At 37.2% G+C, this 14,399-nt stretch overlaps 1 protein-coding gene across 2 annotated transcripts in view; it reads left to right on the top strand.

Moving 5' to 3' along the window:
• Positions 1–14,399, top strand: part of cacna1ha (calcium channel, voltage-dependent, T type, alpha 1H subunit a) — a 95,822-nt gene that overhangs the window by 37,729 nt on the left and 43,694 nt on the right. For both annotated transcript variants that reach the window (XM_026250414.1, XM_026250413.1), the window contains exons 3-7: positions 2,589–2,700; positions 4,746–4,879; positions 5,248–5,345; positions 10,644–10,803; positions 11,919–12,231. In XM_026250414.1, the coding sequence (XP_026106199.1) occupies positions 2,589–2,700; positions 4,746–4,879; positions 5,248–5,345; positions 10,644–10,803; positions 11,919–12,231 (817 nt within the window). The remainder of the gene's footprint in view (positions 1–2,588; positions 2,701–4,745; positions 4,880–5,247; positions 5,346–10,643; positions 10,804–11,918; positions 12,232–14,399) is intronic.

Genomic DNA, 14,399 nt, shown 5'->3' with positions numbered 1-14,399 from the left:
TATTCGACATAGCCTACTTTTACACAGAATTATTCCTTGGCATCCTCATGTACTAAACTGCATTTTTTTTTTATTGCATGCTGGAGGTGCGCTATTAAGTTGTGAGCAGAGTAATGAAGCTAGCTGGTGAGAGAATATAATAGACTCTTTTGAACTTTTCAAAATAAAAGCTCTTAATTCATCTCAAAATAAAGCATTACTGCAGTTATTACAAATAACCTTGTTGAAGGCAAAATCACTGAAGATGAAGTGATTGTGAGTAATCATGACAGACCTATTTTCAGAAGCTAAATAATCTGACTGCCTCGTGGGCCAGATATTATTGCTGGCGGGACAGTTTTGGCTTTTGCTGTTGCCGACCACTGCTTTAAGGGGATGGATAGACCGTAGAGCTGGAAAACTGGCTAGTTCCTTTCATGAGAACAGACCATTATTTATAAAGTGACAGATTATCAATTTAAGCCGCTCAGACTGTAGACCGTGAGTGGGAACTGTAGCGTGTCTTTCACCATGAGTTACCCTAACTGCTCTGTGTGCCCCCTTCAGGTCTCTTAACCTCTGGCATAACTTATTAAAGTCCGCTCCATTTCCCGCCTTTCCCTGGAGAGCGTTAACATCTTTGAGCAAGTCAGAAAGGCCTGTGAAGTGGGATTTGGGACCCGGATCTGCTTGGAAGAATGACTGAAATCAAGAAACACTAATCAAAGCATTCCACATCCTGATTTTTCTCGGACCCCAGGGTGGCCACTGTCCATCTTGGGAAATCACGTCCAAGCCTAATTTTTACTCCATTGTGTGCCAGCTGAATAGAAAACCTTCAAAGAGTGTTTTAAGAGATTTAGAGAGCTTTCTCCTTTACTCCTTTTCTGTTGTTTGTGAAGCTCCGACAGAGGCTTGATGACGTAAAGATCCTCAGGGTTCATCATCAGCACCTGATTTCAGTCTCCTCTCCATTGTGAGGGAACACAACATCACGACGCCCACAAGCCGAAGCTCTGCGATGGCTTATGGAAATGAGCATTATTCAAATTTCTCATTTGTGTGTCGCATAGCAAGTGCCAGTCATTTGTCCCATTTAGATGAGCAGACCTGCATAAAACATGAGGTGCGAAGCCTTTGGTGTAACAAGGCTGTCGTTTTTAAACCCTAAGAAAGCTCAGGTGTTTTAAAGATTGTGTATGAGCGGGGCCAGATGATTAGAGATGATCTGGAGAACATGGCATCCGGAAGGGTTTGTGGGTGTTGTTGGTTGCTGATTTGGGCGTGCGTGATGCGTGACTGCCGCTGGTCATGATGGACACTTTGGTCGTGATCTTCAGTGTAACGGACAGCGCCGACGGAGGTGCTAATGGGTCGTGCTTGTTTCGGCCTCATCGCTGACAGCTCTTATGCCATCTGACATCTCAGACAGCGCTGGAACCAGCATAACCCTGTTCCTGTTGTACTCTCTAAATATTTCAGCAGTTAAGTAGTGAGAAGAACATTTTTCGCCTGCTTGGATGCTGGACATGGCTGCTATGGCTGTATAGTTTATTGATATCTTAAGCAGTCCTCCACTCGTGATAAAATGAGGGGAAAGTATTACTGTTACTCATTTGAAAAAGAGTCTCTTATACACTACTGTATGGGGTCAGTACAATTTCTTCTTCATTTGTTTGTTTTTGAAAGAAATGAATGCTTTCATTTAGTAAGGATGCACTGAATGGATTGATAGTTAAAGGAAAGATATTTGTAGTAGTTTTAAATGCTGTCATTTTGAACTTTCTGTCCATTAAAGAATCCTGAAAGAAAATCGTAGTCTTCACACAAATGTTAAGCATTATATCTGTATAAATGTTTAATGTGCAGCAAATCAATATATTAGAATGATTTTTGAAGGATAATGTGATGCTGCATATTGGAGTAATGATGCTAAAAATTCAGCTTTACTAAAACAGGAATAATTAATTCATAAATTGTGTCTTTTAAGGTAATATTAAAATTGTTATTTTAATAATATTGTAATAATATTTCACAGTGTTAATGTTTTTAATGACTTTTTGATCAAATGAATGCCTCCTTGGTGAGGAGTCTTGGTCTTTCAAAAACTGTGTAATGTTGATTTCTTAAAATGCAAGCTTTTTTTTCTTGAAATATGAATTATTCCCTTTCTTTTCATTAGTGCCTGTGGTTTGTTAAACTTTTAAGACACCTCCAGACCTTTAACAGTTGTCTTGTACCTCATTTTCATTTAATTTCACCTCTGTGTTTGTGTTTTGGCCTTGAGGAAACCAAACAGCTCAAATTAAAAGAGAAAAACATAAAAACTAATTTATTTAATCTGTGTATAATAGGCTTTGCACTTGTTAATCGTGTTTTAGAAGTTTAATTAAAATTCAGTCAGAAGGAAGGAATGTTTTGCAATAATGTCCTTGCATTTTTTAATTTGCTTCGTCCGGATTGTTGCTCTGAGCTAAGTATAAGGGATCAACAAAATCAATATTATCTATGTATCTTTATGTTTTGTGGATTGACAGTTTTTTGCAATTGACAGAGCACAATCAAGAATCAATGAATCTCTGCGATATATTCCCTTGACTCTTGTGCACATGGTTTGAGCATGTGAGCATGCTGGTGATTCTGTTGAACTGTGTGACTCTGGGCATGTTCCAGCCATGTGAGGACCTCAAGTGCCAGTCGGAGTGGTGTGTCGTCCTACAGGTACGTCTCGCTCCATTATGTAACGAGAGAAAGCTTGTTATGTGATGATGTTTTTTCAAACCTCATTCCAAGATACAGTATTCCAGAAAAGCATTTGGACACTTAAAACTGGAATATATTTGCATTGCATTAAATAACATCAAACCATCAAAAGCTGCTAGAGCTTTTCTTGGTGCTTACTTCTCTTCTCTGATGCATTACTTCAAAACAAACTAGTTTCAAGGTGAATTTTTTTGTAAAATTAATGAGTTCAAGCAGGTGTACCTGCAGAATACTAGGCGTGCTTCATCACATGTTCCAATATGTTCCACGTTTCTGTTTTATCATTTGAAACCTAAAGACATTTATGCATTTTAAGAGTGGATCATGGTTGTTTTATTTAAGTAAAACTGATGCTAAAACCATAAAAATATTTTTGTTACTAGAAAATAATTAAATATTAACTGAACTAAAAGGAAATATTAAAAATAAAATAAAAATAATAAAAAACAGCTAAATTAAGTTAAAAATGAAAAATAAAAAAGTAATTGATTAAATCTTTCAAATGAATTCAAAATATAAATTGTATCTGAATAAAAATAAAATAATATTGGTGTGATTAGATCTCCAAGTACTTTTTTGGGGCCTCTGTACATCAGAATTCACATCATCTCCATTGGTCCTAAAATGTATTTCTTACCCTTTATTTTATTTGTTTATTTTATTATTTTTGTGTCCAGTATCTGTTTTTAGGACTGTCTCAGCACAGAGTTGGCGTTTGGCCCATGTTTTGTGGCACGCACAGGTTTAGGGGTCACTGGAACCTTTGCCAGATATCTGAGACTGAGGCATTTTTTCTCTAGTTTTGTAATTCTCTGTAATCCTGCCCACGCTCCCACCAAAGTAAACTGGGTTTTATATATGGTACTGTGGGAAATTGTTATGTCCAGAAGAGTCTGACATCAGCATCAGCAGGATTTAGGAGATCGGGTCGGCTGAGGCCAGAGCTGAAAATACTACACAAAATGAATCATAGCTGATCTTTTCACTCTCTCCCTGTAAACTGCTCAAATGGTGCCTAAATTTATATACGCACATTTAAAGTTCTCTGCCCATTTTTAACTTTTCCAGCAACAGAAACAGAAATCTGTACAGAGCCCATAAAAGGACATAGTGATGGGGGTGGGAAGAACAGGGAAGAAAAATTATACGTCAGTGCTTTTGTATTTTCTCAAAATGTTGCGTTCACCCTAATAACCTTGCATTCACCTGAAACATTTTTGTGATGAAAATAATATGAGGTGGGAGGAAAATCTATGTTTCACTGCTTTTGTGTGTGAACTCAAGGTCTCTAATGGTAAATGTAATACTTTTGTCAAAAAAAAAAGGTCACATTTTATTTTGGGGACCAATTCTCACCCTTAGCTACGACTTTTGCCCCAGTAAACTCCTAATTTGCTGTAAGATACTGTAGTTGTTAAATTTTGGTATGGATACTTCTGCAAAAAAGTGGCATTTTTTTTAAGGAATTAGTAAAAAAAAAAAGCTTTTGCAAGAAATGCCTATTTTTTTTAGGGGAAAGCTAATTTTTTCTAAGAAAAATCTTGGTTTTTGGGGTAAAAAGATATGTGTGTGAAAGCAGCATTTATTTAGGGAAGCAAATGCAAAAGCATGTATACAGTGTTGGGGAGTAAGTATAGTTACATGTAATGGAATTCATGTAATTTAATTACAAAATAAATGTAACTAATCTGTTCAAGTTGCTGAAAATTTGATTGATTTCTTTCCCAAATTGCATCGACTGCTCTAAAATATGAGACACCAATATTTCAGGAGTTTAGGACACAGAATAGTACACATGCTGATTTAATAACTGTTTTTCTTCCTATTTTATTTATGCAATTGCTTTATTTTTTTAAGATTAACTGTTTTTTCCAAGGCATTGTTAGATGCCAGTATTTCCTGTTAAAGCTGTATCATAGTTACCTTCACAACACTGTCGATACATAATTGTTTAAAATGTCTGTTCTACTATGTAATTATATGGATGTGATCTGTGTCCACAGGCATTTGATGACTGCATCTTCGCCTTCTTTGCTGTGGAGATGGTCATCAAAATGATAGCCTTGGGGATTTTTGGATCAAAGTGTTACCTTGGTGACACATGGAACCGCCTGGACTTCTTCATTGTCATGGCAGGGTGAGGAATCCCGCCTTTTTTCTCACTTGTCACTCATGCATTCAACCATCATCACCACGGTAAAGCTGGTCAAGAGGGACCCACCACTCGATTTATAGGCCATGAGTTGGGAAATAGAATTACTGACAGATTTAGATTGAAAAAATAGATTTCCCAGTGCTCTGATTCATTAACCATTTAATAAAACATTCCCTTGTTGTTTAAAATGACCTTTAAATTGACAAGAGTGATGAATGCATGAAGTCTTCACTTTTAAAACCTCTTTTCTTTCATTATCCTCATGTAAGATCGACAGAAAGAAAGGCTATAGAGATTGACCTTTAGTGTCTGACGCTTGCAGTATGTTTCCTCTGCTCTGCTTTCTTCAGGATGATGGAGTATTCACTGGACGGTCATAACGCCAGCCTGTCAGCCATCCGGACTGTGCGAGTGCTCAGGCCCCTGCGAGCCATCAACAGAGTTCCTAGTAAGTGTCGGCCATGCTGGGAAATCCAGATAAAATGGGTTATTTATGGTGATTAATTGGTTCAAGATGGTTTATGTGCTTTAAGCTTCTGGTGGTGTTCGGGTCATTTTGACCCGGGGAGGATTTTCTTTTTCCACAAAAAATAATGTCATTACACTGGGCTAAAACTTGGCTAAAACTGACCCTGTTCACACTGGGTATTACAACTTCCCAATGTTTTTCCACCTTGTTACATTTGTGGTTTTCACAGTCAAAAATGACCAACATACAGAAAAGTTCATAAAATTCTCAATATGCTATTTTATCACCAAATATTGGATTCAATCTGGCAGCTTTTTTTCTTTCAGTTAGGACAGGTTTTGTATTTCTTTTTAGAAATGGATTGATCATAGGCCTCGTTAATCTTAAAAAATTAGCTGTTTATCGCACGATTGTCCTTTAATGTTTAAACAGGAAGTTTATTTTGAAATGCCTTTATCATTAAATGGACCAAAGCCACACTTCCCCAAACGGCCATTTTTGACCAGGAAAAACAAAAGTGCTGTAGGGTTTTCAACATAGCGGGGTTAAACATATTTATCAACCAGGTTAAAGGGCTCATGAACTGAGAAATCAAAAGTCCCTTGATCTTTATATATGTGTGTGTGTGTGTGTGTGTGTATATATATATATATATATATATATATATATATATATATATATATATATATATATAGGAGGCCATAGTACTACAGTATAAAACCTTCTGTAAGTTTCAGATCTCAGTAGTCTAAAAACAGCTTATACTGAAGCCAATTTTCCAAAACGAGAGAAGATCTACGCCTGCTTCTAAATCACTGCCTGTTTTGTCCCGCCCACCAATTTGCGCACAACCGCTCATAGAGCCCTTTTTTAACGATCTACAGTAAGCATGTGGTCTAAAAGTGCATGGCGCAAGTGCACTCAGGGCATGTCCAAATACACTTTTGCTAGTTTAACAACGGGAAAATGGTCGGCGTGCCCGGCCGCATGGTCTAAACAAGTTGTCCCTTTTCTCTTAATGAGAAATGGGTGTTTTTTGGGCATAATGTTCAGTAAACCAATCAGAGTCTCACCTCCGGTCCCCTTTAAAAGCCAGTTCCGCTTGTGCCATAGTGGGTTCACTATTTACATGGCGGAATGTAATTTTTCATTCTTAAAAATGTTTATGTGCCCTGTGTGTGTTAAGTAAAGTGTACACAAAGTGTATGCGCATTGTGCACCTGCCTAGGCGCATATTACTAATGCGCTTTTAAATAACAAATAAAAAAATATTGTGCAATGGATTTATTTTCTGTGTCTCAAATAGCAACATGCCAAACAATGCGCCTGAACACACAGATTTGCGCACAAATGCATTTGCTATTTAAACAACGCAGCACATGACAGGAAAATGTACTTCAGCTACAGCAACCTAAAGGCTGGTTAGACCTGGTGTTTCCAGCAGGGTGATCTTTAGTTGTGGATGCTGCCTGCCACTCAGAGATGTTATTATGTATCCTTTCATCTGTGATGAAAGGAGAAAACAGCTGCCTGATCTATGACTTGTGAAGCAGAGATCATTTCAGCCAATCACGTGATGAGCCTGTGTGCAGTAAAGACAACTTACAGAACACACTAGTCCATAAATTACCCAGCAGAACATGCCCCACAAACTGAGAGAGGCATATTTCTTCCAGTAATGAGTCTCTGTGTGGTGGACTGACAGTTATATTTGATCTCTAGATCCTTGTCTGTTAGAAAAACAACAAGCTAATATGTCCCATAAGTCAAAGACCATATAACATTATCATAGTGTCCCCTCTCATTACTGTTAACAGACTTCTACACAGACAGAGGTCTGCTCAAAAGTTTGTTCTTTTCTTTCTGCATTTGATTAACAATACAGTAAACGGTAGTATTCTAAAATATTACAATTTAGCATAAATATTTTCTACTGCAATAATATATTTTAAATTGTAATTTATTTCTGTGCTGGACGTTACTACACTCTTCAATGTCACATGATCCTTTAGAAATCATTCTAATATGCTGATTTTGTGCTCAAGAAACACTCTTTATTATTATCAATGTTGAAAACAGTTGTGCTGCTTAACATTTTAAGCATTCCCTAATATTTAAAATCTAAATGTTTTGTAAAACTATAAATGTCTTTATAATGTTTCTCTTTTTTGTTCAATTTAATGAATCTTTGCTGAATCAAAGTACTAATCTCTTGAAAACATACACCACATACGTACATAGATTTTTAAATGTAGATGTTGGTAGTGTATATAGAAGTGTACTGTACGTAGTGAATTTCCCATTTTTGGAGAGCAAACATTTTAGTGCACTTGAATTTCGACAGCCATAGAAATAGCAGAATCCCTGGTTAGTGCACTTACTACACGAGATGGATTGAGACACGTCCCTGGAGTGCGTTGGAGATTTAAAGTATGAGTAATTCTGCCCCACCACATCAGCTTTAATGACTCTGCTGTTGCCCAGATGGAGGACGAGATACCGTGATTTATTTGTCTTGGTGGACTGTTGCCGCCAGCAGAAGTGCTTTTAGTATGGAATGATATTAGGATTCTCTGGAGTGAATTGTGGATGTTAGTTGGAGTGTACTGTATGTGTGTGTCTATGTTATTTTGTTATTGCCGACATGCCATTTCACACCTGAAGCTGTAATTCAAATACTAAGCTAGAAAATCTCTATCTCTATCTATCTGTTTACACAAAAGTGAGTTAGCGTGTTCATCCACTTCCACTATGTGACCACACGTATCTCCAGGGGGTTCATTAAAAGTGTCCAAGCGACGGTGTGGCTCCACACTGTCTTTGGAGGGAGGGCTGCAGGCCATCGAGGGGATATCCACACTCAGACAGGCCCATTTAAGGCCTCTTCTCTCCATATCATACACTTTAATTACATCAGCCACACACCCACCTCAAGCACATTAGTCACTCGGATCCACCGGATGCATCACTCCTCTCTGGGGGCACTTCTCACGTTGATGTTTGCCGATGTTTTTATGCTTTTTCAGTGGGTGTCTTTGTGCAGTTTTTTTTTTACCATTGTTGTGTCATCTCAAGAAAGTAGAGTGAGAGACAGGACTGATTCATCTGAAATAAGTATGAGTATCTGTAGGTAAACAGGCGTTCATTCCGCTTGAGATATCCTGAACGCTGATGCTCTCGGGCGTATCCTTTCTGACAGTTTTAGTGTGTCACCGAACAGTTCACAGCGGTCTGTCTTGATCACTGGGCCATGTGACAGTGACACATGCAGCTGATTTACATATGCATCCATGACTTTCCTTTTACTCTATTTTGTTTGTTTTCTAGTCAGCTGACTAAAATGTTTTTGTGATGCATTTCACTTAATCTCAAAAGTGAACAGCAATTTTATAGCAGATTGTATTTTCTTCAAACTAAAAAAAAAAAAAAACAGGAAATGCAAACATTAAAATCAAAACATGTTTATCTTTAAATAATAAAATAACTTCATGTACTCCCCCACATCCTGTCACATGCTTCAGAGAATTTTGAAAAATTCTTTCCTGCTGTCCTCTACCTACATAGGCTCATTGGAAAACATGCTTGTAGAAACATAGACTTGTAGAAGCAAACTAAAATGTCCTGTTTTCTTCAGCAAATGTGTTTTATTTCACTTTTGCTTTTGTAAACAATACAGGTTTAGGGTAGGTTTAGTATACATTATTACGTTATTTTTCAGATTGATTTCATCCCTTATATAAACTTTGTTTTGGCACCGCTGTCTAGATTTTTTGACATTTTTGCAAAGCGTTCAAGAAACAATGAAATATAATTTTGCTCAAATGTTGCCACAGGCATGTTTTTACAGTAAACCTGGGATCCCTCGTATGTTTTTTTTTTTTTTTTTTTTTTGTGCAAATGACATTTCCCTTCTACCGCCAGGAATATTTTTTTTTTACATTTCACATTGACAATATACTGTACACGTGAGACTAAATTATACACATTCATAATAATTTTTTAATCATTATAAATATATTCTAACTAAAAGAGTGCAAACAGTTGTTTTAGCAATACCACAGAAAAGTACAAAGCAGTTATGGTCAGATTGAATGTGTTAGCTGTTAAAAAATAACAGAATTAGACTAAATCATTGAATCACATACATTAATATGATTCATTTTAAAAGGTGTGTTTGTATTCTTTAGAATAGTATCATTTTTAGCTGCCTGAAGGTTCTGATGTGAGTTTATATTAGCATGTGTAATACATCCCTTAAGCTTTTGCTATTATGGTAGTTTTCAGTTGTACACAAGAATTCTGTATCCACTAAAATTGTGAGGGTTTCTCTCACTTCCACAGTGCTACTGTAGGGTGTTGCCAGGGCCTTGTTATGTGGTTGATAGAGTGATTGTTAGCACATTGCTGTGTGGTTGCTAGGGTCTTGCTGTATGGTTGCTATGGTGTTCTGAGTGGTGGTTAGCTTTTATCAGTGGTAGTGGAAACCTGCAGTGAGGGATAATGGGAATGGACATTTGTTCAGTGGTTTAAGTCTTATTTTTCCATTAAAGTCTGACTCAGTGAGTCCCTGTGATCCATCAGCAGTCCATTTAAAATATGCAATTTCTGTGCTCTGTCAAGCATTATGACAAGTGGGACCGATTTAAGTTAAAGGTGTCATTCTACAGTATAACCTAAGATTTGCCATTTCACCATATGCAGTGTTAAAAGGAATATTTGTTAAGACAACAAGAGTTGATGCAACATGATGCATTCAGATTTGGGGTTTTTCTCAACTATTGTCGTAAAATTTGCCTTAAGTAAAATTAGTTTATGTTTTAATTTGTTCATTCACTGAATGCAAAATGACACATTCAGAAAACATCAACATCAAGGCAACTACAGATTTTTTGTTCAATAAATTTTCAGTTAGGAACTAAATAAACTGATCTATGGTTTTGGTAGCAAAATTATCTGAAATATCTTTTTTTTAAATAATGTTTTTATGTTTGACTGATCTGGAGAATTGTGTTGGTCTAACATGTTTTTTTTATGTAGTTTCAAGTAATTCACAGTTCAACTTGGCAAGTTTAATATAAATACAACACTGTTATTGGTCAGCAGTGATCAGGCGAGTATGATAGCCTTAAAATATTGACTTGTTAATCTGTATACTTGTCTATCAGCTGTTTATACTGGTACTTAAAAAAATTAAGCATGTTATGCAAATCCTAAAAGCAGTATGGAGTAAGCACACAACAACTAAAACGGTGTCGCGTCTGTGTTTCTGTATTTCAGGTATGAGGATACTGGTGACTCTGCTTCTTGATACTCTGCCTATGTTAGGCAACGTCCTCCTGCTGTGCTTTTTTGTCTTCTTTATATTCGGCATAGTTGGGGTGCAGCTGTGGGCTGGTCTTCTTAGGAATCGGTGTTTCATGCCAGATAACGTGACAGCGTAAGTACCGTCCTGCTCTTATCTAACCGGCAGCTTTCTTCCCCTCTTCTCCTCCTTTACCCTCTCTCCGCTGGGAGCATGTCAGCGCTGTCGATATGATCCAAAGTGGCAGCCAACTGTTGCCAGAAGCAATGGCATTTCAGCCGCTGACAGTCTTGTAAACTGAACATTGCACCCTGGCATAAAATCAGTGCTGAGCATCGGTCCCTGAGCGCTGAAGGTACTCACACCTCCAACAAAGGTATATGGGTAAAAGCATAGCCCTTGAGAGGCTTTGATGAGTGCAGACTGCAGTCATCAAAATTAGTTGAATTATAAGTCATATATTTTGACGTAATGGGACAAATTACTGCTCTCAGAATGCATGTGTTTTGATGCTAGAGTAACAGCATTTTCACCTGTCAGGTCTTATTTAGAAATATGAGCCAGTGAAATGCCCCTTTCTGTAGTGTTTTCATGAAAGTTGTTTTTTTGAGTATAAAATTATATTAGTATATCATATTGACCTGGATCAGTCTTTACATACATACAGATGATTTCATTTTTTTGTGTCACTTAGCAGTACCATCTGTGACATGATATTCCCGAACTCTCTGTGGCTCTCTGTTGTTTTAATAAAAATGTTTAACATTTAATAAAATGTTCTATTTTGAATTAATGCCCCAGGTACCCCGGTTGTGAAATTTCCCTCTGAAACATCCTTCTGACTTGATTATTAATTAAAACATTAGTACCATTTTAAATCTTAAATTAATGACTCTAAACATGTCATGTGGTGTAACCGTAATAAACTGCAATTTTCCTCACGTTCTTGAGTACATTTGAATGTTTACATCAATATCATTTATAAAAATGTATAGATGTCCACTTTTAGGAGAGTGGCACCACTTGACATTTTACAACCTGCACCAACCTTGCCTTGTCATAAAAAGGGTCAAATTATGTGATATTTTAAGACACTTACTGGCCTTGACACACAGTCACGGGGGTCCTCTCGTGTACATGACTCATGTAAAGATAAGGAACATGCCGTGTGGTCTCTGAGCATATATTGTGTGTCTTATTTAGAAAGTACATGCCCTATATTCCACATTGTTTTCCATGTGTTTCCACAGCCTTTATAATCTGTCACACATGAGTCCGTACTACATGAATGAAGAAGGTGAGGAGAACCCCTTCATCTGCTCCGCCAATAAGGAGAACGGCATGTTGCGCTGTAATCAGGTGCCCCACCTCAAGGAGGGTGTCGAGTGCACTTTAAATGCATCTCCACCGGGACATGCCTACTCTGGCCTGGATGGGACAGGCAACAGCAGCTGTGTTAACTGGAACCAGTATTACAGTGAGTGTAAACCCGGGGAGCTCAACCCTCACAAAGGGGCAGTGAACTTCGATAATATTGGATATGCCTGGATTGCGATATTCCAGGTAAGTTCCTCTTTGAATGTTGTTTGTAATCCAGATCATTTCCATGTCGCCAATGGTCTTTTTGTTGAGCGCTGTGGGAATGGAAATGCATTAGTAAGCATCATTGTTCTTTTCCCTAAAGTCAAAGGCCCTAGTTATTCCAAAGATAGATGAGGCTAAAAACCTTTTATTACTCGATTTTCATCTTGAAAGGACAAAGTCTTGTTAAGCACGCTTCAGCCATACCAAATAATTGAATCTTCTGTGAGCAAATGTCTGTTTTAGTCATTTCTGCCCCTTGCTCAGGAGGAGCTCGGCAAAGTGATGAGATTTTTCGATGGTAATGTGATATCTTATATCGCAGCCTGTGGAAATTAAATCAGAAAAGAAAAAGCTTCCCGTCACATATTAACTCGTCTGTACTTCCAATCCATCCTCATCAGCAGAGTTGAATCACCACAGACGGACTGGTGGCACAAACCCTGTTTAAGCATATTTAATATGTGCAGTCATGCCCTTGTTGGAGGGGCGCATTGGGCCCCTCATACGGACATACAATGAGACCTGTGCTCCATCTGTTGGAAATGAATGTCAGTCTCATTTGTCCGATCGTTACAAGTGGGGCAGTCACGTGATGTCCCTTTTGGCTGGGTTATAATGACATTACAGGATATGCAATTATAAAAGAGGGCCTGAAGGGTTTTCACCTGTGTCAACATAAGATCTTAATAGGATCTGGATTGTACTTATAAGATGACACCTCCGGGAGCAGGTCATTCTAAAATAATGTTTCTTTTGGCACTTTTTCGGCCAGATCTTTTTGTTCTATAGTGGTTACTTCAAAATAGAAACTTTATACCATGCCATCATTTATTTTTGATTATTTTACAAGTTGTCCCAGATCCAGACTTTCAGTCTTGAAAAAGAAAATCCATTTTACAGCCTTTTACATTTTAAAACAAAGAATAAAAATTATATTGTTAATAATATTGTAGGGTTTAATGATATTTTTTGAAAATGTATTTATTTCATGATCTACACAAATTATTAGCATTTTGCCACTGATGAAATTATAGCAGAATATTTTTATGAATCAATTTAGATCAGGTAATATTTTTAATTATGTTAAGAGTCTGAAAATATTAATTTATCAACCCTTCATCTGGAGTTTGATTGACAGGTGATCTGACCAATCATAGTGCCACATTGTAAGTGTGATTGCATCATATAATAATTGCTGTTAATAGTTTTTATCGTCTGGTTGACTACGTCTTGTATAAATCTTTCAGAAAATTCCTGTCATATGCAGATAAACTGATAGTCACCTCTAAAAAGCTACGACTAAATATTGTAGAAACTTAATTTGCTTTGCAATGATTTGTATCGTAAAAGGCGCTATACAAATAAACTTGAATTTAATTTAATTTAATTCTGCGATATAACTAGTAAAAAGAAAGAGATGATCGGTTCACGTGCCGCTTGAACTGAGGCGCTACAGCGATCTGTCATGACGCATAAATAAAGAGCCACAAAATGGTATTCATTGTTTGAATTTCTTACAAAATGGCAAAATTTGGGGGCAGGTCTTTGTGAAGGGTCAATTGTGTGTATTTTGGATGCATAAAGTGCTACCTATGAGATTAACCTTAACCCGGAGCTGGCCATTCTCAAAGTGTTAAAATTTACATTTTCATTAAATTTTCCATCATAGAATGCCATAAAGCGTACTGTAATGCATTATTTGAGGTGTGGTGGAAACAGCGCTGTGATGGGCATGTTCATGACTGTCAGAAAACATGACAAAAGTGACAGGATTCTCAGTGATGCAGGTTTGTTGGACTTTTAAGAGGACAAGTTAAACTAGTGATAGAGTCTATTTACTAAAATTCCACTTGGCCAAAAGTGCCAGTAGCTGAAGAAACACCCACATAAGGAAATATTCAAGAATATAAGCGCTGTTACCAGCTGAAAACAATCCAACTCACAAGTTTTTGTTAGTCTGACATCCATTAAAAACAAAACCCAACTGGACTCTTAAGCAAGATTTTGAAATTATGCTTGGTATGGCTGTAAAGTAGGCTAAATACATAATAAATTATGTAAAAATGTGTGTCTAGCAGTAGTTGCATTTGCAAAATGTAAATGTAGATACTTTTTGAATCAGCTGTTTTAAAGCCAACTGTGTGGAT

Source organism: Carassius auratus, unplaced genomic scaffold (genome assembly GCF_003368295.1).
Source record: "Carassius auratus strain Wakin unplaced genomic scaffold, ASM336829v1 scaf_tig00024173, whole genome shotgun sequence".
In the NCBI taxonomy this organism is placed as follows: domain Eukaryota; kingdom Metazoa; phylum Chordata; class Actinopteri; order Cypriniformes; family Cyprinidae; genus Carassius; species Carassius auratus.
This window is presented reverse-complemented; position numbering and strand designations above follow the sequence as displayed.